The 27,491-nt window shown below is 37.3% G+C and overlaps 1 protein-coding gene across 1 annotated transcript; it reads left to right on the forward strand.

The window, feature by feature from the left end:
- The first annotated feature begins 17,101 nt into the window (after positions 1-17,101).
- On the forward strand, positions 17,102-22,023 carry LOC104110735 (uncharacterized). Its single transcript, XM_009620273.4, has 3 exons — positions 17,102-17,619; positions 18,779-18,908; positions 21,404-22,023. The coding sequence occupies exons 1-3, from the start codon at positions 17,209-17,211 to the stop codon at positions 21,622-21,624; spliced, it is 762 nt and encodes a 253-aa protein (XP_009618568.1). The 5' UTR covers positions 17,102-17,208; the 3' UTR covers positions 21,625-22,023.
- Positions 22,024-27,491: the final 5,468 nt, after the last annotated feature.

Consider the following 27,491-nt stretch of genomic DNA (forward strand, 5'->3'; position numbering starts at 1 on the left):
GACAAGTATAAGAAGAGGTAGAGGGCGGCCCAAGAAGTATTGGGGAGAGGTGATCAAGCAGGACATGGCGAGACTTCAGATTTCTGAGGACAAGGCCCTTGATAAGAAAGTGTTGAGGTCTAGCATTAGGGTTGTAGGATAGGGGGTAGCGGAGATCTTTTCTACTTCGCACCGGGTGAGAGGCTAGTCTGAAAGGGTTGTGTCCTAGAGTGCTAGTGGTTATTGTTGTGTCCACACTTCTCTTTCACTTTTCAGAACATCGGGCCTTTCTTACATGCTACTGTTATTGTTTTTCATCTATTTTCTGGTACTTTTGATTCTGTTATTATTTTTATGCCTTCTGTTGTTGGTACTAATATATTGTCTTTTTCGTCTGCTTGAGCCGAAGGTCTATCGGAAACAGTCTCTTTACCCCTTGGGGTAGGGGTAAGGTTTGCGTACACTCTACCTTCCCCAAACCCCACTTGTGGAATTTTATTGGGTTGTTGTTGTTGTTGTTTCTTCCATTTTGTCTATGGCAACTTCGGAACACTCACAACAATAGCTTTTTCCATAATAAATGAATACCTGTCAACCTTAACAGTACATACTCCAAAGCCTGCGAGTTTTACTATATGCCCATCAAAAGCAGGTTCATTTATCTAAAATTCCCACCCCCTCTAAAATGGACCTCACCACCACCTGGTTATTTCAAGCTTACCACAGATGGAGCTGCTATGTATAATCCTGGACAAGGTGGTATAGGAAGAGTGATCCGTGACTCTCAGGGTAATCGGGTTGTGAAACTTTTCTTGTCACCTCATTGATACTACTAATATTAATCCGAACTATTGGCGTTACTGTAGGGTCTTAAGCTAGCGCAACAATTTGCTGCAACTCCTTTGGAAATATGCATTGATGCCAAGGAGGTTTTATCACTCATTCTCACCAAACTTATACTATGCTAATGTTATCTATGACTGCAGGTTCTTGATCACACAGCTAGGTAATCCACAGGTGACGCACGTGGAGAGGGAGCTGAACCAACTAGCAGACCTACTTGCCAAACATGGTTACGTTGCTCTGCCATGGAATCGTTTTTGTAAAATTTTTACAACTCGCCATCTTTTACTATCGATATTTCAAATGCTGACAAGGGTGGGACTATACACATGCGACTCATACCTGCTCAAGCTAGTACTCCACTTACTTTCTCTTTTCTATCATGTAATACAAATGTTAGCAAGAATAGTAATTTATGCCAAATTTGTTCTAATGTGCTCATGACACATCACAATAATCCTCCTTGTACTACTCTTATTTAGTTTAATATGAGTGCTTTCCTTTGGACAAATAAATTATATGGAAGATTAAATTCCTTCTATCCCTTGGTCTAACAAAAAATATTTTCGTAGGATATTTTAATAGTGTAAGCACCGTTCTGCAAACGATTCTAATTTTAAAAAGACTTGAGTCACTACGCTCTCATAACTCTTGAGCACTTTGCCTTTGGAGTCATTAATACACACTTAGCAAGGTGTGCTTCGTTATATATTGATCTTAATTTGAAAATCGTTATTTAGTCTTTCCATATAAGAAGTGTCGTAGAAATTGGTGAAAGAAATTCAAAAATAGCTAGATTTATAAGTAGTAATTGAAAAATAGCCACAGTTTCAAAAGTAATCGAAATTTAGCCACTTTTCTTGTAAAGATAAATCTGAACGAAAACACTGTTCAAAATCCGAAAAATATTTCAGCATAATATACTGGAGTTCCAGTATAATACTGGAGTTCTAGTATAATATACCGGTCCAGCATAATATGCTGGAAGTTCATACACATGTGCTCCAATCTCCAGTATATTATGCTGGAACTTTCCGCGTGTTGGAGTTCCAGCATAATATGCTGGAAGTTCATACACAGGTGCACCAATCTCTAGTATATTATGCTGGATCGGTCCGTGTTGCAGCAAAATAATGACTATTTTTTACTGACTTTGCAAACGCCGACTATTTTTGAATTATCAATCCGAAAACTGACTAGTCCGTACTATTTTTACATAAATAGGTGAAGTAGGCACCACTTAGTTGATATCCCTCTGAGTTTTAGGGGCATTTGTGAAAATTCATAGTTTCTATGCTTTCCAACTATTGTACTTAGTAGTATTACGTCTATGTTATTCCCTATTAAGGATAAAAAAAAAAAAAAAGCTACTTTTTTCAAGCCACTTCTTGTTGAGAAAAGTAGGCCTTCCACCTCAATTTTTCAGTACACGTGCTTTATTTATCGTGAGACACCATAATTTTTCTGAAAAAGTGAAGCCGCTCTAATTATTTACTTCACGCGCCTCATGTACAACCAATTTAAAATATCATCACAAGCATAGTATGCATAACATTAATCCTCAATTTACATGAACTCTCTTGATCTACCATGTCACGACATAAATTCACGTGCACACCAAGTCATATTGCACCCAAATCATATGCATGAAAATCAATCTAATTTAGAAAGCTTTTTTTGAAAATCATATACGTTTTCAATTTAAATCATGAAATATGTTCCAATTCAAAACCATACATGACACATTTTATAATAATAATGAAATTAAATAAAATAAATATCTCTTCATATATGTCATGTACACTCCAATTACTACAACATATCATAACTATATATGTAGCATCTATACCAACGAATAGAACTAAACACTTGAGTCAATGCCCGACTAAAAGAGAATAAGAAAACAACATGATAGCTATCACGAAATAGGAATGGTGCATCACCATATACCTCTCGAAGAGAGTCATCCTATCCATGTCTGCATGCCATGAATCATACCTCATCCTGAGACATGTAAAGTAAGCGAAGCCCCAGAGAGGGGCCGTTGAAGGCTGAGTACACCACCACAGTACTCCATAAGTGTCATAGACTCTTTCTAACTCAAGTTCATAGGACAAGGCTTTACAAAAAATAATGCAACCAACATTTGATATAAAACGATAAATATTATATCAATTCATGCTCTTTATCATTTTAAATGAAAAGACAAATGAAATATAAACCGTGATATAAATTTCAAAATATTTATCTCAATCCATGATTTTAATAAAAATTATATTAAACTATTTTAATTCCATTAAGTCATTGAAATCACTTTCGGCTTGCCTAAACATAAGAAAAACATTCATTACTTTTCACCGAGAGTACTATACCATCATTTGCACAAGAAAGTCAACTAGGTTATGTACTTAAGCAAGTATTATATACCCAACTTTCTTAGGTCGTCTCATCGTAGTACTGGACGAATCGACTCAGTGATGCTAATAATAGCACAAAATAGTACCCTCTCAAGGGGGCACTTTGTCCTGATCTATACCACAAAGTGGCCATCTACGCATATGCCGTCACATGTAGTTTCATGCCGACGAATATAATATATCCACAGTCAACCTCGGTGAACACAAGTAACTCCCAAAATATTTGATACTCCAAAAATAGATTCATAGTCAATAGCCTCAAAGTATCAATTTTATAAAATCATGACATTTATAGTCAATTCAAACCATTTGAACAAAATCAAATAAAATTCGTTCTCATTTCATATTAACGCAATTAACAAAATGAGATTTCAATCCTTAAATATTTAACATGTGCAATTTCAAATTTAAAGATTTTAAAACACTACATTTCTCTTTTTATAAAATGAAGATAACAATAGAACTTAAATGTTTAATCTTTTTATCATCAACATAAGTTTTTAATAAGACTTATAACATTTACCCCAAGTGTTATTTGACATCAAGTCCTTTAAAACAAGAATTTTCTTTTTATAAAATAACAAGAGCTTTTATATGCAACACAATTCAAGATACGTGATTACACCATTCGCCTCTTGTTCCCACAAGTATTGAAGTATATATACAAACAATCTCATGTAATACAAAGCATGACTTAGAGAAAATCTCTCGAAAAGAGTAAGTTTTAGTCAACTTACTTCAAGCTTCAAGCTCTAAATAATATTACGATGCTCCAATTGATTAAAATGCTCAAACATCACCAAAAATTTAATATCTATAATTAGATATCCGAAATACATTAAAACATAACCCAAGATATTTATCAATATCCATCTAGGACACATAAGTTCGCTACAAGCCTCCCACAACTCGAATCGTCCAATAGATTTACTCATTCGCTTATTCGATTTCATATTATTATGACCCGATCGGTCGTTTTGGGTAATTAAATTCCTTCCTCTATTTGATATTTTTTCTATGTGTATTTGATATTCTATGACTTACCGGGATAGGTGCTTTGATTTTCATGGGGTTCGGGAGTGAATTGGAATGCTTAATTTTATTTTAGAAACCTTAAGTTGGAAGAGTTGACCAAGGTTTGACTTTTGTGTAAACAATCTCAGATTGGTGATTTTATAGTCCTAATAGGTTCGTATGGTGGACTAAGGAGTATGTTAAGATTTGGATTTGGAGATTCCTAGAAGATTTGAGCCTATTTGCCGATAGTGGCATTTTGAAGAATTGGAGAGTTCTTAAGTTTGATCGATAGTTGACTTTGATGATATCAGAATCCGATTGTTGTTCGAGAACTTGGAATAGGATCATGTTTTTTTATGGAAGTTGTGTGCAAAGTTGGGTTGTGATCCAAAGTGTTTAGGCATGAATCAGACGCTTGGTTGGGAGTTTCGAAGTTCTTGAACCTAAAATAATTTCAACTTGTGGTTTGATATTTGATTCGTTAATGTGATAATATTGTACATGTTAGGAAGCTTCGAATAGGTCCGGGTAGTATTTATGGACTTGCTGGTATGATTGGACGGGGTCTCGAGTGGCTCGGGTGAGTTTCAGACCACCCAGAGCATGTAGAATTTGGTAGATTTTGTTGGTGTCTGGTGTGCTTTGCGATAGCGTATTAGGTCTCAGGATCGTGGAGTGTATTTCGAAGCTGGGGAGATTTGCTTTTCGCCTTCGCAATGGGGCAGTCACGTTCGCGAAGAAGGAGCTGGGAGCTGTGTAATGACCCAACCGGTCGTTTTAAGCATTTGCATTCTATTTGATGGTACGAGAGCATGAGTAGCTTCATATGATGTATTATGACTTGTGTGTATCGTCGGTTTTCATTTTCGGGTAATTTGGGATTGATTTGGAAGAATGATTCTCAACTAGGAAGCTTTAAGATTGGAAGAGTTGACCAAGTTTGACTTTATGTATTTGACCTCGAATCGGAGTTTTGAATTTGTTTTTCAATTCGCAGTGGTGCATATTGTGGTTGTTTCGGTACTTCTATCAGCCTTGCACCTCTATTGAGTAATGCCTGAGTCGCAACATCAAGGTCCGAGCCAAATTGAGCAAGGGCGACCACTTCGCGATATTGTGCCAATTCCATTCCATCTTCTATTAATTCTTTATTCAAATTCAATTCCAACAAATAAAATAGAAAATTCTTGAGTAGTCTACTTCCCTTGTGAAAAAAAGTGACGAACTCATTTTATTCGCTTGAATTGATTCTTGAATTGTTGCAAGTTGTCCGATGATATCCATTTCAGTGTTGTTGGAATAAGTGTTACTGAAAGTATTTCTTACTATTTATATGGCGAAGGCATAATCTTCTTTTATCTCTAAAATAAAAATCTCATTGGCGCCAAGCGTGAGGGAATGCTAAACGTTTGGGCCGTTAAACTACCACCTATGAACCTTTTTAATAAGCATTTCATCGCGGAAATTACATGAATAAAGACCTCTACCGAATCTCCTACGACTTCGTCCTCCCCTTTTGCTAGCTACATTATATTACCGGTTGACACCATTTTGGAAAATTTTTATTCCGGTTACTACTTGTTAAATAAGTGAGGGAGTGAGATTTTAGGTTTTATTAGGGTAGACTGAAGACCAAGCCAATCTACTCTCTAAGTGAAGAAGACCTAGCCCAACTTTCTTTCCGAGCCATCAATAACTATTGGCTTTCAACGGGTCCGGCTATCCTTTCACCGGTCGATCAGTTATGGAAGACTCTACTGGGTAGAAGCCCGAATATCATTAAGAATATCTTAATATTTTTTTATTTATGTGTGCATTTTTTAAATAATTGAAAGTAATATATGAATAAGAACAGATAATATCCTGCTAGAGAGAGGGCGCTAGCCCGGGTACATAAGTATAAGGTCCACTAGTGCACACAACTATTCCGTTATTATCTCCTACCCGTTTAACTATTCCTCGAGAAATTTGTGCTGATGAGCCCTTGAATTATAGCAGGAGTAGCCTCAATTACGGGAGCAGTTTGTGCTAGCGTTTTGGTGCTCGTCTTATGGTTCTCAGTCCTCTTTAGCTGAGATGCCTTTTAAAAAGATTTTTTACCGCATTAGGCCCACCAGGGACGCCGGTAGAAAGGGAAAGCGTCTCTTCCTAGTCTAAATGAACTTTCCAACATACTATATGAACAACGGATTCTAATTCAAGACTCATTTCAGCTTTCAAGATTGCGTTGGTGTTCCGATAGGCGATAGGTGTAAGCACCGTGAGGTGTGAAGACAGATCGTACTTAATCAGTCAAGATTGATTCCTCCTTTTGTCATTATAAAATTAGAGAAGTTCCTAGATAAATAGACAAAGAAAGGAGAGCTACAACACTGGCTAAACGATACTCAAATGGTGATAAACTTGCAACCCCCGCTACTTAACGAAGCAGTATACCCGAAAAAAGAAGCGACTTTTCGTGGGTGAATATTGACTCTTTCAATCCCTATTTCATTTGTAGGGTTAACTCGTGACTTCTTGGATCTCTAAATAAATGAATTAATCTCTAGTTTGTTCCACCATCTCGACTAGAGAATCATTAAGATTCCAGAACACCTTTCTATCTAAAAGAATGGTGCTCGATGAAAGGATCTAGATTCCACACTATGATGTGGGCTGGGAAAAGAGCTGTTCTTGGAGGAGGGCCTATTTCCTGTCTTCCAGGAAGCTAATGCGGTCCCGGATCCGCTGCATGGCTGCACCCACAAGTGTAGGATCGATGGAAGGCAGGTGCTTCCAAAAGGCAGCCAGGGTTTGCTCTTCGTTCATGGTTCGGTATTCTGGTGTCCTAGGCATAGAGGAACCACACCAATCCATCCCAAACTTAGTGGTTAAACTTTACTGCTAGAGGTAAGCGGAGTCAAAGGCCGAGCCTCAACCAGAAAAGGGGGCAGCCATTTGATGGTTCCATCAGGTCCAAATGGTGATTTTGGACTTGGACATATGCCCAGATTTGCATTTGGATGTTTTTAGAAGGTTTCAGCACTATTTGGCAAAAGTTGGCAATCTGAAAGTTTGGAAGGTTCATAAGTTTGACCGAGAGTTGACCTTGATGATATAGGGTTCAAATTGTTATTTCGGGAGTTGTAATAGGTTTGTTATGTCATTTGGAACTTGTGTACAAAATTTGAGGTCATGCCGAATTGATTTGATATGGTTCGGCATGAGTTTTGAAAGTTGAAAGTTCAAAAGTTCAATAAGTTTGATTTGAGGTGCGATTTATGGTTTTTATATTGTTATGTGTAATTTAAGGCCTCGAGTAGGTCCGTATTATGTTTTGGAACTTGTTGGTATCTTTGGACGGGGTCCTGAGGGGCTCGGGTGAGTTTCAGACGGATTTCGGACCATTTGGAGTCATGTTGGTTAATGTTGGTTTTTGGCTAATATCTAGTATGACTGCACCTGCAGAAATTTGGGCGCAGGTGCGGAGCCCCAGAAGTGGCACAGGTGGTACAGAAGCACATTTTGGGCAGGTCAGGTATGTCCGCTATTGCTGAGGAAGGGGCGCATTTGCAGAATCGCAGAAGCGAAAGTTGAGGCGCAGAAGTGGAAAGGCTGACTGGGTAGGAGTTTCGCAGAAGCGGAAGATGATCACACATGCGCTGTCGCAAAAGCGGGAATTTGTCCGTAGGTGCGAGAGGATGGTTTTTCAGTGGACTCTGCAGAAGCTGAATATTTGTTGCAGAAATGGCCACTTGTTCGCAAATGCGAAAGAGCTGGGTAGAAGTTTATAGATTGAGGTTTTGGTTCATTTTATCACAACTTGAGATTTGAAGCTCGGTTTTGGGCGATTTTTGTGTGGATTTTCACCACATGGATTGGAGTAAGTATTTTTTACTCGGTATTAATTATATTACATGGTTCCATTTTCGATTTCGGAGTTTGATTATTTTAAAAGAGAAATTGGGGGGTTTTGTCTAAACTTTCCTAAAGTGAATAATTGATTTTTTAACATCGATCCGTAGTCGGATTTGAGTAAAATTAGTATCGTTAGACTCATAATTGAATGGGTTGTCAGAATTTGTGAATTTTGTCAGGTTGTGAGGGCGGGCCTAGGTTGACTTTTTGGTTGATTTTGAGTATTTGATTAAAGATTCAACCTTTATCGTTTGGTTTGTTTTCCTTGACATTATTTAATGTTTTTGAGTTGCTTTTGGCTAGTTTTGAGCCGTTTGGAGAGTGATTCGCGTGGGATGGCATTTCTAGGGTACTGTTTGGTTTGCTCGGTATTTGATTTGGCTTGTTCGAGGTAACTAATATATCTAAGCTTATATTTGAGGGTAATTAACCCTAAGAACTATGTTATATGAGACGTGTTGGGGTGACACACATGCTAGGTGACGGTCGTGCGTGCACCGGGGTATTCATGATTCGAGTGGATTTTAGACTATTACCGAACTTGTCTTACTATCATGCTTTATTATATTCGTGTTTTATTTACTCGCCTGATTATTCGAGCTATGATTCATGTTAGAAATCATATCTAGGCTATGTGCTTATTTGGTTGAGACATAATGGAGCAATTCTTGTTGATTTGAGTAGTTTGCTTTAACTGTAATTATATACTCAGTCATGATTCCTCATTTGCACCTTATATCTCAGTGTCTATGTACTACATGTTAAATTCATCACATGCTAATATTTTCCATATGTGATATTGTTTGGGCTGAGTTCTATGAGATTGTGAGCCTTTAAAACTTGAGAGGTTATTGACTAATGTGGGCTATAGAGCCGGGTTGTGAGTTATTATTGGATCGGGTTACACGCGCGCAACTGATTGTTATTTGGATTGGGTTGCACGCTAGAACATGCCTTATTAGCTTCATTGTTATTCAGATCGGGTTGCACGTCATGACATGACTTATTGGCTTTATTGTTATTTGAATCGGGTTGCAGGCCGCAACAAGCCATATTAGCTTATGATTAGCACTTGGGCAGGATCCGCCCCTTCGGAGTCTGATATACTAGCAGTGGGCGTAGGTACAATATTATATATACGTACTTTGGTGAGGGGCTTTTGAGCCAGGCACCCGTACAATGATGAGTGATTGTGTGTGTGATAAAGTGGGGCTTTGAGCCAGGTACCTTGAGTGTGTTGAGAGTGAGCGTGCTTGAAGGTAGTACTGTGAGATAATTTACTTGACATGCATATTTGACATGTAGGCATAGATAAGTATTTTCCGCATGCTAACTGATGGGATATGGGCTAGGTTGGATTAAGAAATTTCAGTCATGTTGTGTTATCATACCTATATGGGATAGGGTGATGTGGGATCACCCCCGGGTATGTGCATGGTAAGGTTACATTGTAGTTGATGGCTTTGAAAATAACTCTGGACACGTTCGAGGACGAACGTATATTTAAGTGGGGGAGGTTCTAATGACCCGATCGGTCATTTTGAGCATTTGCACTTCGCTCGGTTGTTTAAGGGCATGAGTAGCTCCGTATGATGTATTATGACTTATGTGAATCGTCAGTTTTGGCTTTCAGATTATTCAGAATTGATTTGGAAGAATGATTCTCAGCTAGAAGCTTTAAATTTGAAAGATTTGGCCAAGCTTGACATTTCGGTATTTGACTTCGCATTGGATTTTTGATGGTTCTGCTAGCTCTGTTGAGTGATTTTGGACTTAGGAGCGTGTCCGGATCATAATTTGGAGGTCCGTAGTAGAATTTGGATTGAAATGGCAAAAGTTGGAATTTTGGAAAGTTTGACCGGAAGTGGACTTTTTGATATTAGGGTCAGATTTCGATTCTGGAAGTTGGAGCAGGTCTGTAATGTCAAATGTGACTTGTGTACAAAATTTGAGGTCAATCGGACATGATTTGATAGGTTTCGGCATCGGTTGTGGAAGTTTGAAGTTTCAAGTTCATCAATTTCTAAATTGAGGTGTGATTCGTCGTTTCAATGTTGTTATGTGTGCATTTAGGCCTCGAGTAGGTCCGTGCTATGTTATGGGACTTGTTGGTATGTTTGGACGTGGTCCCGAGGGGCTCTTGATTTCGAAACAGTTTGGAAATTTTGGCTAAGGTTCATTGCTGCTGGTTCTGGTGTGACCGCACCTGCTGCTGGTTTGCACAGGTGCGATGGTCGCAGAAGCGACAGTGGAGCCGCAGGAGTGGCGAGTGGCACAGAAGTGAAGGTTGTTGGCACACCTGCGCTTATGCAGAAGCGAGGGTTATCCGCAGGTGCGAAAGGGCCAGTCTCCATGGGCTTCGCAGATGCGAGGCATCATCCGCAGAAGCGGAGGTCGCAGATGCAACATTTTAACCGCAAATGCTGAATAGTTGGGAAGAGTTATAAAAATCGAGGTTTTGGTTCTTTCTTCATATTTTGAGATATAGGACTCGGATTGAGGCGATTTTGAAGAAAATTTTATCACAAGGATTGAGGTAAGTGTTCTCTACTCAGTTTTGATTACATTTCATGAATCTATCTTCATTTTTGGCAATTGGTTGATGAATTTTAAAGAGAAATTGGGGGTTTTGGCCTAAAGTTTCATAATATGAATTTTGAGTTTTGAACACCGATTTGGAGTCGAATTTGAATGAAACTAGTATGGTTGGACTTGTAATTAAATAGATTATCGGATTTTGTGAGTTTTATTGAGTTTCAAGGCATGGGCTCGGGTGTGATTTTTGGCCGGATTTGGGATTTGATGTAGGATTCGATATTTATCATTTGTAATTGCTTCCTTGGGCTTTATCTGATGTATCTGAGTTGCTTTTGGCTAGTTTTGAGCCGTTCAGAGGTCGTTACGCGTGTGATGGCATTTCTGGAGCATCGCTTGGCTTGCTCGGTGTTGAAATTGGCTTGTTCAAGATAAGTAACTCTTCTAAACTTAGTGTTGAGGGTATGAAACCCCAAATTACTTGTTGTGTGATTGGTATTGAGGTGACGCACATGCTAGGTGACGGGCGTGTGGGCGTGCACCCTGTGAATTGTGATTCCATTATTTCCATGACGTTGTATAGTGGCCCTATTTTCATTGACATCTGTGTTTTCACCATGTGATAAAGTAACTGAGCTGTCAATCATGCTAGATACCATGTTTAGGCTTTATGCTGATATTGTTAGGACCCATAGAGGTCGTTGCTTGCTGTCATCTCACTGATTTCATTGACATTTTGTACTCAGTCATATTCATGCATTCATATCATATCTCAGTCTCGGTTGTTACATATTGATACATCATATCATTGTTCCGGGTCAGTTTTCATGACATTGTGAGCCCGTGGGTGAGGCTGGAGAGATTGATGACCGAGTGAGGCCGAGAGCCTGATTATGAGTGACAGTTATGGGATAGGGTTGCACGTCGCAGCGGTTATATTGATGATTATGATAGTGCTTGGGCTGCAGGAGCCCCTCCGGAGTCTGTAACACACCCCTAGTGAGCGCGGATGATACTATTGAGGGATGGATTTCCCTGGACATGGATTTGTCCGAAGTACTTACTACCTGGAGATGGATTTCTCCACAGGGTTGGATTGCCCTTTTTCCTCGGTACTGGGTGACTTATAGTCAATGTTGTATATGTTCCAGGATGGATTTCCCTGGGCCGTATAAGCCATATACAATACCGAGTAGTTGAGCATGATGAGTGAAAAGTGCGAAGCAGTGAGATTGAGTACTCTGAGAGTGTGAGTACATGATTCATCTCTGAGATACATGGAATTGGCATGCACACATGACATACATGCATAGAGACGCATTTTTTCTCATGTTGTACGGCATCACGTCATTCATGACTTTTAGACACATTGATATGTGAGCATAGAGAGGTATTTCACACTTGCTATCGGGAAAGGAAATGAAACATCTTACTTATTTTGGAAAAGATTTTTGGAAAAAATTACAGTTTTCAAACTATCTCATACTTTTCGACGATTTCGGTAAAGGATTTGGGTTTTCACTATTCTTCTTGAAAAGCGAAACTATTTTTGGGAAATTGTGATAAAGTTGAGCATTTTATTTCCGAATCGCTTCCTTATTTATATGCTCTACATTGTTATAAATAGTTGTTGCCAATTGGTGTTGGACCCGACCATATTCCAACTCGTCACTACTTTTAACCTAAGGTTAGATTTGTTACTTATTGAGTACATGTGGTCGGTTGTACTCATACTATACTTCCTGCACATTGTGTGCAGATTTTGGATGCCGATGTTGCTGTGTTCGATGGGAGCTGGATTGCAAGATGTACCTGTATCCCTGTTGTAGCTGCTTCTTGTTCGTGGTAGCCTTAGCTTTTAAAACTCTGTTTATGTACTTTTCAAACAGAAAGTATATTTAGTTCATATCAGCTTTGTATACTCTATTCTTAGAAGTTCATGATTTGTACTACCAGTCCTTGGGGAATGTATAAGATTCAGATAATTCCTTTGTTTAATTGTCTTATTAAAAGGTTAATTGAAATTGGATAGTTATTAGTTGGCTTACCTAGCGGGTTGGGTTAGGTACCATCAAGACTAGTAGATTTTGGGTCGTGACAAGTGTCCTTAGAAGTAGGATTTATACCTCGGTGAGTGGTTGGATGGCTATATGATGAGCATGATGTAACTGCGGGATATGTTCAGATGGATTGGATGTGATGAGAAGAGTTTGCCTGGGATGTGAAAAAGGACTATTAGGTGCTTGATTTATGTCTTGATGTGTTGTACATTCCTGAGTTACGAGTGTGTTAGTGATCCCTCAGTTGTTCGTTTGTGGAATGAAGTGTATTGTTATGTCTTGTTGACGAGTTCAAACTCAGGAAGATTTAGTATTTGCATAGTGGTTGTATCCATGAAAGGGCATGGAGAGATGCCAATTTGAGGCGAAACGGGTAGGTTATTTCCTGCGGGATGTTCTGAGGTTGTATGATTCTTATGATGATTATGTTGAGAGTTTCTTTATACTGGTGGGTTACATGTGTTGCAATTTGAGTTTGGATCGCTTGAGGAAGTTTTCTTGACTGTCACGAGGGTGAATGTGAGCTTAGTAGATGATTTGAGGTATTTTATGATTTGTGTTACCTGAGTTCATGAAGAATGTGGTTGAATTACTGTGCGAGATCATGGCAGTTATGGGGTAAAAGTATTGCGGGTTATCGGATGTTATGATGGCTTCAAGCCAAGTGGGGGAGTCTGCTATCGACAATTTGATTGCATGGTTACGTGTTGTATTAGTATTGGTCTGAGGCATACTTGTGGATCAGTTATGACTTGCAGAGGTTGGTTTTGAGGATGACTCGAGCAAGGAAATTTCTGGATGCATGATGTATTACACTTTATGGATATATGGAAATCTTGAAATGAGTCGGTTTGTTATTCGTGATGGATGTAATATGCTAAGAAAATAGAGTTATTCGATTGCGTTAAGGTGGGGTCACTTCTTTGGGTGCTGGTGTGCTAATGGAGCAAAGGTCGTTCGGCTCGTTTGGGCGGTACATTTGAGATTTGTATAGGATGGATGACTCTCAAGAAGGTTCTAATGGGGTTCAAGATTCATACGTGGATTTAAGGGATTTCTAGAATTGTAATAGGCCAAGAGCTGAGATTTGCATTGTATGGTGTCGGGACTCGCGATATTTCTATATCACCATGGATTCTACATTTCAGTATCATAGAGGTTAAGGGAACAACTTTAGATCTGCATAAGGTCTCTTCAGAGTGTGTATCTCGGATGTGGTACTTTGGGTGCTTAAGAAGGTATACAACGGCTTAAGGGCCTTAAGACGACGTGGTTTCATGCTAGGATCTTTTGTGGTGAACTTTGGGTAAGGATCGTAGTGTATTGGCAAGGAGAAGTATTAACTTGAAAGCAATTTGGAAGGAACTCGAAGGAATAGTGCATCTTGGTAGTAGATTGGATCAGCACGGTAATAGAAATAATTAGTTCTCTTAGTTCTTCGGAGGCGATGAGATTTTCCCGGTGCTTTATGGTAATAATCCTGGGTTTGGCGATCTGCATGATTTGGTTGAGTTAGGGGGATTCAATCTGATGGCTTGGTTATTTCCTAATGGGTTTCGGAGAATTCTCAATGGTTTCTACCAGGGCTTGGGACATATGTCTTCTACAGGCATGATGAGTATGTTGCATGTTCTGATTTTCTCTTAGATGGGGGTCGAGTGGAAGGTTTCTAGCTGATGAAGTAAGTGTCCTGCTTGTGATTCAGAGTTGATAATAGGATTCTCGAATTTTCATATGATGGTATGATAGAGGCGGTGCGGCGTGTTGGATGGGAGGTTTAGGAGACACATGTGGTATTGGACTCTTTGCAGGTGGGGGATCAATTATCTGTTGTTTGCACTTCTTGTGAGGTAGTGATGATGATGAACCAACGCTTGCATCACGTTTCTTCTTCGGTTGAAGAGGGGGTAGGACTAAAGTCATCAGAATCCTCCTCATTGTGGTCTATATGAAGAGGAGTTTGCTCTACATCAGCATCATCCGGAGGCACCTGAATAACTGCAAGCTCCCTAGCGGTTTGTTGAATATTGTTGTATTTCATCTGAAAACAACAATATATTCAATATAAATCTCTCTTTCTGTATTATGTATGTTACTGTATATCTGTATCTATGTAGTCATGTATATAACTGCATATTGTATTCACATGTATTTTGTATTGATTTATAACAATGTATTCAATGTGAAGATGTATTTCTGTATTATGTATCTTACTGTATATCTGTCTGTATATGTGCAGTCATATATATAACTGTATGCTGTATTCAAATACATTTAATTACATAAACATATATTGTATGTAATATCAGTCGGTTCAACAAGCATAAATTACCCGGTTTTCCTCGTCGTTGAACATATCGTTCATCAAATAAGCAAACGGTGGATGGTTGTTAGTGGATTTTCTATTGAGTATTCTGGAAATCTGGTTATCAACTCGGAGTGCGATTTTGGGGTCGACTTTTGAACAACACTCGTACAACCATATTTGCACGGCAGGAGGCATGCCAACAATCCTGTAATACTTCTTATGGGAATCCATCTTCTAGCTAATAGATTTGAGATTGGCGGTGAATGCCTCCTTACCCCATGGATAATCACAATATCTCCTGCTCTCGACCAAGTCAAAATGTTGCCTTGGAATGGTTGTGCAATTCTTCTCACTGGATAATATGAATGTATGTATGAAATATAACAATGCTATTTTAATAACATCTTCATCGTTGTCAAAGCCCCAATTCTTGTCATTAAAGCATTTTACCAAATCAGTCTTCTTCACAGTCTTTGCTCCGATAAAATATATCTCCACAATCCTGTTAGGCCTCTTTGTGTTAAACTTAAAATTTTCAACATCACCAAACACAATTTAAACTACTAACTAGCGCAAACTCCCTAGGTGAAAAGTACAATGTTTGTATCATTTACATGTATGAAAAATGCGTCAAGAGAATTTTCTTTCAGTTCTTGCACCATGAAGCACCTGAACAATTGATATTGAATCTCACAATGCTTCATACTGAGGAATATCCCAAAACAGGTTTTACCAAAGAGTTGGTATTGTTGTGGATTAAGCTTTTCTTTGAGGTCAGAGATTATGTTGGTGTTAGTGTAGGAATAGATATGCAGCAATGAAGTAGGCGGGTGTTTAACAAAAAATTTTAATTCCTGCATACAAACACCACAAAAAAGTAAATACATGCTTGAAATACAAATAAATACAACTAAGTTGGTACAGTACTTTCATTGTGTTTAAAATAAGTGATTTCTGACATCAAATACAGATAAATACAAGTGTATATAAATCCATTTTTTTCATTGTATCTCACAATACAGTATAAACAAAAAAAAAAGCTTGAATCATAACAATATTGATACAGTACTGTTGGTGTATCTAAAATTGTTATTTTGCGAATTCAAATACATATAAATACAACTAAATACAAAATAGGCAAAATCCCGTACGAACTAAATTCAGCGTATGAGGACAAACAAACAGAAAATACATGTATAGTAAAAACAGACATGTTATATAAATACACAAAATACATGTATGAAAAAAAAATTATATCACCTTATCCTTCCGTGTTTTCGAGCTACTTCCTTTAGCGACCAGTTTTCCCTTTTGCTCCCAGAAGAAACATCGCTAATTTTTCTTCTCTTTTTTACATTTTTGTTGTGTACCGAAACTTTAGAAACATTAGCAACTGTGGCTCTTTTCGAAGATTTCGCATCTTCAACTTGTTTCATAGGGTCATTGCGTAGTTTGGTTTGCCTCTCGACTTCCATGGTTGCTGCAGAACCTGCAAATACAGCTTCTTCTTGAGTGATTCGCAAATTAAAAGATGGCCCATCAAAATTGAGAGCTTTAGTGGGTATACCTCGTGTAACCCTCTTCTGAGTTTTTGAATCAGCCATTAAAGACTAAACTTGAAGTTTCTTCGTAAAAATTAAAAAGAAAAGTGAAGAGAAAAAAAAGAATGGCAGAGTAGTAAGAAAGAACCGACCAAAAGCTTTACCAATTAGTAATGAACCATGATTTTTAGAAGCAAAATCGTGGTGGATTCATTATGAGAAATTTGCTCCTCCTAAAATCTTGCTGAGAGAGGGGGAATTATCGTGTGCTAACTGAAAGAGAGAGAAAGAACATAACTAGCGTATTTCACGCCTCAACGGTAGTGTATATAATAAATATGTATTTTGCTATAAAGTATAGCTATAAGTAATAATATTTTAAAATTATTTTAGTTTATAATAAATAAGGTGTAATAATTTATTATATGAGGTAAAATTTTCTTAATGGAAATGGAAAACAAAAAAGGAAAAAGGAAACAAACAATATTTTCCAAACATATCCCCAGATATTGAGTTTTACAGCCCACTGGTCAGTCCAACTCAAAACCCTCGTTAAGCCCCTCCGCCCCACTCCTCACATTCTCTTGGACTCGATCACATTCAAAAAAATAATGTTGATCCGACGCATAGCACTGACCACCTCCCTCCACCACCATCACCTCCACCTCCGTTTCTTCAGCAACTTCGCCGCCGCCGCCGTTCTTCCAGACCCAGAACCGGAGTTCCCAAAACCGGACCCCAAATACGACGAAACCATTCACGCAATTGCACGCGCCAAATCGGGGAAGAACATCGCCGCCAAAGAGAGGAAGGCAGGTCGAGTACCGAGCATAGTGTTCGAACAGGAAGACGGTCAACATGGGGGTAACAAAAGGCTCATTTCTGTTCAGGCTAATCAGATTAGGAAGCTAGTTAACCATCTTGGTAGGTCCCATTTCTTGTCCAGGTTGTTTGATCTTGAGGTTCGCCCCGACTTTGACTCTGTTGAGGTTGTTGAGAAGGTTCGAGTTTTGCCCAGAAAGGTACTTATTTTAGGTTTTGTTATTTTGAATTGATCTGCAGGTACCGGTTTTGCCTACTCTTTGTTAGGGTGTGAATTGAGTTGAAAATAGAATTGAGTCAGGAAGAACAAGTTTTTCCAGCTCCGGGGAAAAGATTCATCTTCACATTTTTCATACCTTCTGATACGTTTTTCTTTTTCTTTTTTTTTTTTTCATTTTTGCTTCTAGCGTTTTACTCTGTTTGTTTCTGACTAAGCAGCAAGCGACAGCTTATCCCCCTACCTTTGGGTTTGTCAAATTATACTCTTATTTAAATATTAAGTGCTTTGAAGCTGGCTGCAATCTTATGCTTACTAGGTGTAGGGCACTGGTTATGAATGATTGAATTCACACACATTTATTTTTGGTTGATAATGGTAGTATCCAGGTCATGTTGCACGCACCTTGACTATTCCACCGGGTACACTAAGTACCTGCTAGCTCCCATTAGCACATGTATTTGATCACTCTGCCTACCTGCTAGCTCCCATTAGCACATGTATTTGATCACTCTGCCTACCAAAACTTAGGTAGATGAGAAGAATCACCTAGTGTTTTTTTTGGCTCCAATGGGATTTGAACTTCGTATCCCATGATTCACTCACTTCATGGGCCACACCCCTAGATTTAGACCTAGTTTCACACACTTAAAGGGATAAAAGTGGAGCTTTCTTGAATTGATATAGGCTTCAAAGAAAGCAAGGTTCTAAAAAGTTTTTGTGGATTAGATTGTCCTATATAGGAGTTGATATTAGCTTCCATAGCAAATAGTCATTATGATGCCCCCATAAATTAAGCAGCCACAAGTGTGAAAGCAACAAAGTGCTTGTGAAAAACTTGCAAAACTTTCTATTTGGAAATATAATATTCACATTAACAGTTTGATGATGATTAATGGGTTGTTCTTGTCACTAGTCCTGTGGCATTTCTAAAACAGAATGATGGTCGACAGTTGTTGCCACTGAGATATTTTTATCATCCTGCTGAGATTTGTGGTATTTAGGTGGGTTTAAACTCCGAGATTGCTTGTCTTGGTTCAAAAGGAGGACCTTTTATAGAATTATGAAGCTGTTGGAGCCAAACAGAGCTTTACATGGCTTTTAGTGGCGAGGTGTGCTGATTTATCTATTTCAATGTTCAGGTTCATCTGGAAGCTGGTTCAGATGCGCCTCTTAATGTTACATTTATAAGAGCTCCACCAAGTGCTTTATTAAAGGTTGATGTTCCTCTCGTATTTAGAGGAGAGGATGTGTCCCCCGGGCTGAAGAAAGGCGAGTAACTTGTGACTTGCTGCATATGCTGATTTTTATGATGTCTTTAGTTTCTTTGGTATGCTGATTTGCGGGGGGATATATTGAAACAAGCTTATCATATGTTACACTTGCACCATTTTTATTTTATTTTATCTCAGCGGTATAATGACTAGTTTCTTGAATTCATTCAATGCAAATATTTACGGTTATTGGTGGACATAGAAGTTTCTTCTCAAGATAAGACCCAAGTATGTTGTCTAACGGTCAATGAAACTGGAATAGACCATGGGAGATCAGTGTTCAAATCCCAATATCGTTTAAAGAAAATGTTAGGTGAATTCTTCCCATTTGTCTAAGCCTTGGTGGGCAAAGACAAGAAAACCCTACTATCCATCCTAGCACCGACAGTCTTGACCAAAGAGATACATTGTATCATCCATCAAAAACACCTTTGATCACATCCTATCATTTTATTATTCAGGAGGAAGTTCCAGTTAACACGATCATAGGCCTTCACTATGTCATCTTTGCGTAGAACTCCAGGTTCTCCTAGCCGTAATTGATGATCATGCCATTCATTTGTTGTCCCCTAAATCAATTTATCTATTGCCTCTTTAGTCTTTCAGCGAGTGCTTTAGCAATACTTGTATAAATATTTCCTTTCAAACTGATCGGCTTGTAATCTCTTAATTCAGTTGCCCCTTTTCTTAAGGACTAAGGTAATAGAGTAATGAAGCTCTTCTCAGATCTTCCTTCAAGGTAGATTTGGTGAAAGTTTCGAGCACCCGATTTCTAAAGATGTGCCAACATTTTTGGTGAAAAGCTGTAGTTAAGCCATCAGGGCCATGAAGTTGTTCTCCAGCACTATCATTTATGGTGCAGTCTCTTCCTCTTTGGAAAGGCCTCCACAACTATGTTCTGTCATCTTCTAGTAATATAGTTAGGTCCCTGTCATTCCACCTTGGCGGCCATCAACTGTAATTTCCATGAGGGCTTAGAAGGAAAACAATGAATTTTAAAGCAAAAGAGTTTAAGTGTTGCAAAAATTTTATCGCACTTACAAGCATGTAATAACTCATTAAGCCAATCAGATTGGTGTCTTTGCATGTTGATAAATATTTTCTTAATGGAATTGATGGAACATAAATTTGTTTAATGAGCATACAACTCAATGCTTTTTTCTAACATGTTTACAGACTGTGGTCACTTCAAAATTTATCCACCTTGAGTATAGAGTTTGGTATTGGAGAGTTTGGTATCCACCTTGAGTAGTAGAGTTTGGTATACATCAGTTGTCAGCTAAGTTGTGCGGACTCTTCGTTTTTGGTGCCGCACCCGTCTCGACACGGGACGGGAGCGGGTGCGAGAGCGGGATACGTCCCGGATTCGGTCAACTAACTTCGGATACTTTGACCTGAGTCCATCGACAAATTTGGGGGAAGCCGAGATTTTGATTTCTCAAAATTAAAAATAAAACAGATTTAAGACATTGGGAAATAGCATACCTTCAATATTGTAGTACTTTTGTTTCATATTTGCTGCTTTGTGTTTCAGAAAAATCAAGAAGTCAAGGGGTTGTGTTCTGAATTCAGACTTCTGGTAGACAATAGCAGCGATATAGATGGAGAGTTGGTGGAAGGCCTTGAATGGCTTTCTTTTTCTCTTTATAGCTCTATTTTTTATAATTTTGAATTTTTTTAGCCGAATCCCCGTACCCGTATCCATACCTGGATCCGCACCCCCGAATCTAAAAATTTAGATTTTGCCGAATCCGACACTCGGATCCATGCCCGTATCGGATGCCGCACCCGAGTCCGAGCAACTTGGGTTGTCAGGTAATAACCTGATTAAGTGATTATAAGCTCAGATATACGACTAAAACCACAAACTTTAACTTCCCTTTTACCCATCTAACTATAAAAACTAATTACGGAGATTGGAGCAACTAAAAGAGGGATAAAGCGTAAAGAGTAGTTGTGATAAAAGCATGCTTCTTTTCAATTTTTAATAGCAGTAGGCCAATTGATGCCTCTCTCTCTCTTTCTCTCTCTCTCCTCTTAGTAGTGCTTCAGCACATGAATCCAACATCTGTTTGAGGGTGGAGGGCGTGAGATCTTTCAGCTAATATATGTTTTCTTGATATTCTGAGAAAGTGAGCTACATAATTAGTGCTTCTCTTAGAATCGATGAACAATTTCAGAAAGAAACTACACCTTGCTGAATTATAAAATGATGAAAGGAAACAAGCCATATCTATCTAGGTAAGTGGTGACAAAGAACAGGCTTTAAGCATGAGGGACAGTGAGCGAGTTAGGATAAAATGGTATTTGAACCAGACAAGGTTGGCAGAAGTGTCTGGCTAGTTTGTTACAGATTACGTGAGTTCCATATGATGATTCAGTATTAATGACCTCATTCTGGATAACATGTGAGGCCATAGCCATTACCTATGTGCTTGCACTTTCTTTTTCTTTTTGGATTTTTTACTAATCATTAGTTAACTAATGTGGCAGGGTCGTATTTGAATATTATCAAGAGAACGGTAAAGTATCTATGTCCTGCGGATGTCATCCCTCCTTACATTGATGTAGATTTGAGTGAGTTGGATGTTGGCCAAAAGTTGGTAATGGGTGATCTGAAGGTTCATCCAGATTTGAAGCTTGTCCAACCAAAGGATCATCCTGTTGTCAAGATTATGGGAGCAAGAGTTTCTGATCAAAAGAAAGCTAAATGATTTTAATTGAAGCACTTGTGTGAAAGCTTATTATGAAAGGATTCCACAGCTGGGGACGTTGGCATTGGTAGCTGATGTAAGTTATTCCGTGATCGTGTTCATTTGTGCTAGTTATATAGGATGATTAGGTGATATTATCTCAATTTTTGGAATCTTTATTAGGACTGATTTTATGCCCTTTAGATGAGTATGTTGAAATTTTTGGGAAACAAGAGGGAGCCCTCATGATTTGAAGTGGCTTCTCTTCTTGAGTGTCATCAGTAACTGAATTGTATATCAAATTGCTAATGTCCAAATAATTTTGCACTACTGGGCTGTGAAATGTGAAACTTCATGACTTTCTCTGCGCAGTTGCAGCATCAACTTTATTAATGTAATGTCCTTTTCTTTTTTCTTGTACATCTATATTTTTGAATATTTTCTAATGATCGTTGCAAAGACGCTAGGTCCTAGTTAAAGACTTGTGCGAGAACCTTTCATTGGGAAAGATGGGCAGATTGTGGATGCCTCATCGAAAACTATTTGGAGTTAGCGATGTCAATCTTTTCTATCCTTCTGAGCCGGCAGATAAGTTTCACTTATTGCAACATTATAGAACCTTATATGTGATTTTAACTTCATACAGTTCCTTTTCCAGTTGCACGGTTTTATGTGCTCAAGTACATTCACTCTATCCAAAAATAGAAGGATGGATGATATCAGCTCCTAGCTGATCTAAACAAGGTCATTTTCTCTATTGAACATATGTTTAAGTTTGGAATTTTTTTCCACAAATTATTATTTGCTTCTAGGCAAGTTATCATCTGATATGTTCAATTAGACTCGAGTCATGCCAGCCTTGACAGATCCAAGAGGATATACTTTAGATAATTCTTCTTCTTTTTTTTTTTTTTTTTTTAAATAATGAATTCATTAAGCAGATATAGGATAATATTGGACACCACTTTCAGTTAAAACACCTCAATTTTTGTAGTGGCCATTATGAACACTTCTACTTGACAGAGGTGTGTCCAGTGGAGACTTTTCATAGTGACCATTGTATTTTTAGGTTTTAGTTTCCTTTTGTCATATCTTTCTTTGGTGCTGCTAGTAGCGCCGCGTTTTGAATTGATGTTCTTGACCTCTTCAGAATCATGATTTACTTGTGGGGATAGCATATGATTTAGGGTTATTAAGCGAATGCTTAGTTTGATGTAAAAAAGGCAGCTCAGTGCACAAAGCATCCGGCATTCAAGCAGCCGCACCCAAGAGAGTGTAATGTAGGCAGCCTACCCTGATGCAAGTATTAGTAGTTGATTCCACGGTTCGAACTCGTGACCTATAGGTCACACGGAGACAACATGACCGTTGCTCCAACCTGTTAGTTCATGATGATTGTTATTATACATTGCTTTATCGTCTGATGAGGATAAATGTTTGCTTGGTGGTTGTCAAGCTTGTCGGGTGCTGATCACGATCTTCCAATTTTGGGTTGTAGAACAATAATACCACGACTATGAAGTTGAAGTAACACTGCTAGAAATTAATAAACTGAAATATAAAACTTTCATATATTTGAATATCATAAGACCTCATTCACACCACAGAGTATTGAGCCTAGTTCCTCCATGAGCGCAACAAACATTTATTCTTAGCCTCCAAAATTATTGATATTATTACTAGACTAGACTAGATACTACTAGTTCATCAAGCAGCTGCAGCCTTTGTGGAACAGTACTTGTCACTGCAACTAGCCATGCATACTCCAAGCTTCTCTCCATCTGAAATATTAATAAAATTAATTAATTATCATAGTGAGCTAACAAAAGGAATTTTCATCTTGTATATGTATGTGTACACACAGAGGTGGAGCTAGAGTTCTAGAGACCATTTAGGATCATAAAGTTCTTGCATTGGCTCAAAGCACATCCAATATAATTTGCAGCATGAGTTGGTGTTGATGAAGAAGGAAGTTCAATAATCTCCAGCCATAGATCCCTCTACAAAAATAATACTAAATATTAATGCTATTACCATCACTTCTTTCCCCTCCATTTTTATTGATGCACTACTCCTCTAGCTACTCCTATTTGTTTTAGATTTGATACTAATACTTATTATGTGAACTAACCAACCACAGCTACAGGATCATTTGTATTCGGTGAACCAGATTTTTACCTTCTTTTGGTATCAACCACCTGAAATTATGCTCATTGTAACATCTAAGAAAACGTAAATTCGTGATTGGTTAAATCACAAGTACTTTTTCAAATATGTGTAACAAAACGTAGTAGGAGAAATCAATATCTATCTGATTAACATTTAGAGCTTGTTTAGAAAGCCACCTAGGAATTGGATTTAATTATAATTGAGTGTAATTAGATAATTTGACATGTGTTGGCCAAGTAATTACTTTATCATGGAATTGAGTGTAATTGACAGGGTGTAATTATACTCTCCAATGCTCAAGGAGGTGAGAATTTGTGGTAATTATACTATGTAGTTACAAGGTAATGTAACTTTAACATTTTTTTATTTTTCAAATATATTAAGTACTAGTTTTTTTTAAAAAAATATTTCTTTTCTATTTCCCTTATTCTCATTTTTTAATATTCCAACATCTTGCTTATTGTGTGTTTCCATATAATTTTGTAACTTCTCATATTTTACTTCTTCTTTTCCTATTTTCTTTATTTTTCGTAGTTGTTAAAAACAATTTCGTAGTTTACTAGTTCTATTTTTTATTTATGTGTATAAAATAACTATTAAAAAATACTTTTTAAACTCGTATTTATCTTTTTTGTTATTTAAAAAGTACAACAAATCATAAATTTTATATTTTACTCATATGAGTTGGTAAAAATTTTAAATTCATAGTTGAACTTTTATTAATTATTTTAAATTAAGATATTATTTATTTGAAAGATAGTCAAGATGTCGATAATCTTTTTTCGATATTAGTTACCAATTTATAGTTCTTTAATATTTAAAAAAAAAATATAATTTAATTATTTGATTATAAATAATATCTAGCATTTCTTATATATACATGTATTTATCACACATTAATGAGATAGTAAGAAAATTTAAATCGAAATTTTAATTTTGATTAATTTAATTAAGTAATAATATTATTTATTTGAAAGATACTTCTACTTATAAGTTATTATTTATTAATTTGTAATTATTTAACATATTTTATAATATATTTTGATAGGTTAATTTAAATAATATTATTACTTAATTAAATTAATCAAAATTAAAATTTCGATTTAAATTTACTTCTACTTCTAAGTTATTATTTATTAATTTGTAATTATTTAACATATTTTATAATATATTTTGATAGGTTAATTTAAATAATATTTATTTAATTACGTAATTAACTTGTCCAATAAAATATGACGATGAAAATTATATTACAATTACGTTCTGACAAATAAATAGATCATTGTAATTTATGTCATCTTTGATTTTAAACATTCATTTCTGTGTTCTGAGACCTCGAATAGCACCCTTCAGCATCCCTCAACTTGCGGGCGCAGTCCGTAAATTTTTTTGAAAAATTTTTATGTGAAAAATTGATTAAAATGTGAAATGGAGCTTCAAAACTCATTTGAGTTGACTTCGGTCAACGTTTTGAGAAAACGGACCTGGATCAGTATTTTGACAGTTCCCGTAGGTCCGTATCATGATTTGGGACTTGGGCGTATGCCCAGAATCGAATTCGGAGGTCCCTACCTCGAATTATCGTCATTTAACGGAAACTAGAAATCTAAAGGCTAAAGATTTTCAAAGTTTGACCGTGAATTTGACTTTATCGATATCAAACTCGAATTGAGATTCTGAGAGTTGGAATAGCTCCGTTATGTCATTTATGACTTATGCGCTAAATTTGAAATCATTTTGAATTCATTTAATACGTTTTAGCACGGGTTTTATAATGTGAAAAAGTTTCAAACTCATAAGTCCGAATTGAGGTGTGAATTGTAATTTTGATGTGATTTGAGACCCCGAGTAAGTTCGTATGATGTTTTAGGACTTGTTGGTATATTTGGTTGAGGCCCTGAGGGCCTCGGGTGAATTTTAGATGGTTAACGAAATTTAATTTGGATATTCTAGAATGTTTCGACGTCGTTTATTCAAGAATAAGTGGTATCACATTAAGCAAATGAGCTCCAAATTCAGTTTTGATCGAAGCATTAGATCCGTATTGAAATTTCAGAGGTATAGCAAAAAGAATCGTCGAATTCGGACATCGTATGAGAGAGTTATACCCATTTCCGTGTCAGGAAAGATTTTCTGTTGCCGCCAGCGCCCAGGGTAGCGTGGGGCGCTAGCCCTGGCGCTGGGAAATGTTGGGGTTCTGGAAACTGCGCCACAGGCAGCGCCCCACGCTACCTGTGGCGCTTGAAACAGCAGAGACTCTATAAACGAGGTTTTTGTTTTGCCATATTTGACAAAAACTGAGTTGGGGAGCTCGGTTTTGGGCGATTTTCAGAGGGAGTTTTCACAAATTTGAACTAGGTAAGTGTTCTTTATCCTAAATCATTTATATATCATGATTCCATAATTATTTACATCATGAATCCGTGAATTTAATTGAAGAAAAGCAGATTTTTGTAAAATCTTCCAAAAATATAAAAATGAAGATTTGAAAGGCGATCCGATGTCGGAATTCGATAATTTTTGTATGGTTGAACTCGTATCGGAATGGGTGTTTGGATTCTGTGAGTTTTTTCGGGTTTCGAAAAGTGGGACCCACATTGACTTTTAGTTGACTTTTCCGAAAATGACTTAAATTAAGTGTCTTTTGAATTGTGAATAATTTCTAAAGCTCAAATTGAATTGTTGGTAAATAAATTGCTAGGTTTGGAAAATAATTCGAAAGGAAAAGCCGTGGTCGAGTGATCACTTGAACTGCGAAGCAAGGTAAGTATCGTGGTTAACCTTGACTTGAAGGAATAGAACCTTGAATTATTTGTTGCATGAATTTCATGTGTAACGACGTATAGGTGAGGTGACGAGTGCCTATATGTCGTCAAATTGATTGTTTGCATATTTATCTAAAAATCATAAATTATTTTAAATCGTGAATTAATTATTATAATAATTATTTTTCTCATATTCCTTGTCCAATATTATGTCTTGAATTCATGCTATAATTGCTATATGCTTATTTGACTTATGTGTCTTAATTGCTACTTGACAATTAGCATATTAAATATTAAATTGTCTATTTTTTTTCCTGATTTGCATAATTAATTGCTATTTGTCATTACTTATTTCCTAAATAAATCATAAGCATTGTATGCCTTGTTGCCTAATAATTTCCTATTGAGTGTGGTATTTATTGGAGTATTTTTATATTTAAGAGTTGTTAAATTATATTATTAGAGCGGGTTGCACGCCGCAACATATTTATTTTAAGTTTATATTGTTGGAGCGGGTTGCACGCCGCAACGGATTTATTGAAAGTTTATATTGTTGGAGCGGGTTGCACGCCACAACGGAATTTAATTGAAAGATTATATTGTTGGATCGGGTTGCACGTCGCAACGGATTTTATTCTAAGTTTATATTGTTGGAGCGGGTTGCACGCCGCGACGGAAATTAATTGAAGGTTTATGACTGCTGAATTGACTTCAATTATTGATATGATTTACCAGTCTTACTTCTTTTTATATTATTATTATTTTCATGTTAATAATAATGTAAGCGATCTGCCTTAGCCTCGTCACTGCTTCATCGAGGTTAGGCTCGGCACTTACAAAGTACATGGAGTTGGTTGTACTCATACTACACTCTGCACTTCTTGTGCAGATACTGGAGTTAGTCCCGGCGGCGTACTGTAGATTCGCTCGGATTCAACTATCAGAGGAGACTTG

The sequence above is a fragment of the Nicotiana tomentosiformis genome, chromosome 4 (genome assembly GCF_000390325.3).
Source record: "Nicotiana tomentosiformis chromosome 4, ASM39032v3, whole genome shotgun sequence".
NCBI classification, from domain to species: domain Eukaryota; kingdom Viridiplantae; phylum Streptophyta; class Magnoliopsida; order Solanales; family Solanaceae; genus Nicotiana; species Nicotiana tomentosiformis.

Excerpts from the sequence above, each read along its gene's own strand:
- LOC104110735 (XM_009620273.4), top strand. The coding sequence starts at position 17,209 with ATGTTGATCCGACGCATAGCACTGACCACCTCCCTCCACCACCATCAC. Across the intron at positions 17,620-18,778 it reads TTCGAGTTTTGCCCAGAAAG|GTTCATCTGGAAGCTGGTTC; the intron begins GTACTTATTTTA and ends TTCAATGTTCAG. Across the intron at positions 18,909-21,403 it reads GTCCCCCGGGCTGAAGAAAG|GGTCGTATTTGAATATTATC; the intron begins GCGAGTAACTTG and ends CTAATGTGGCAG.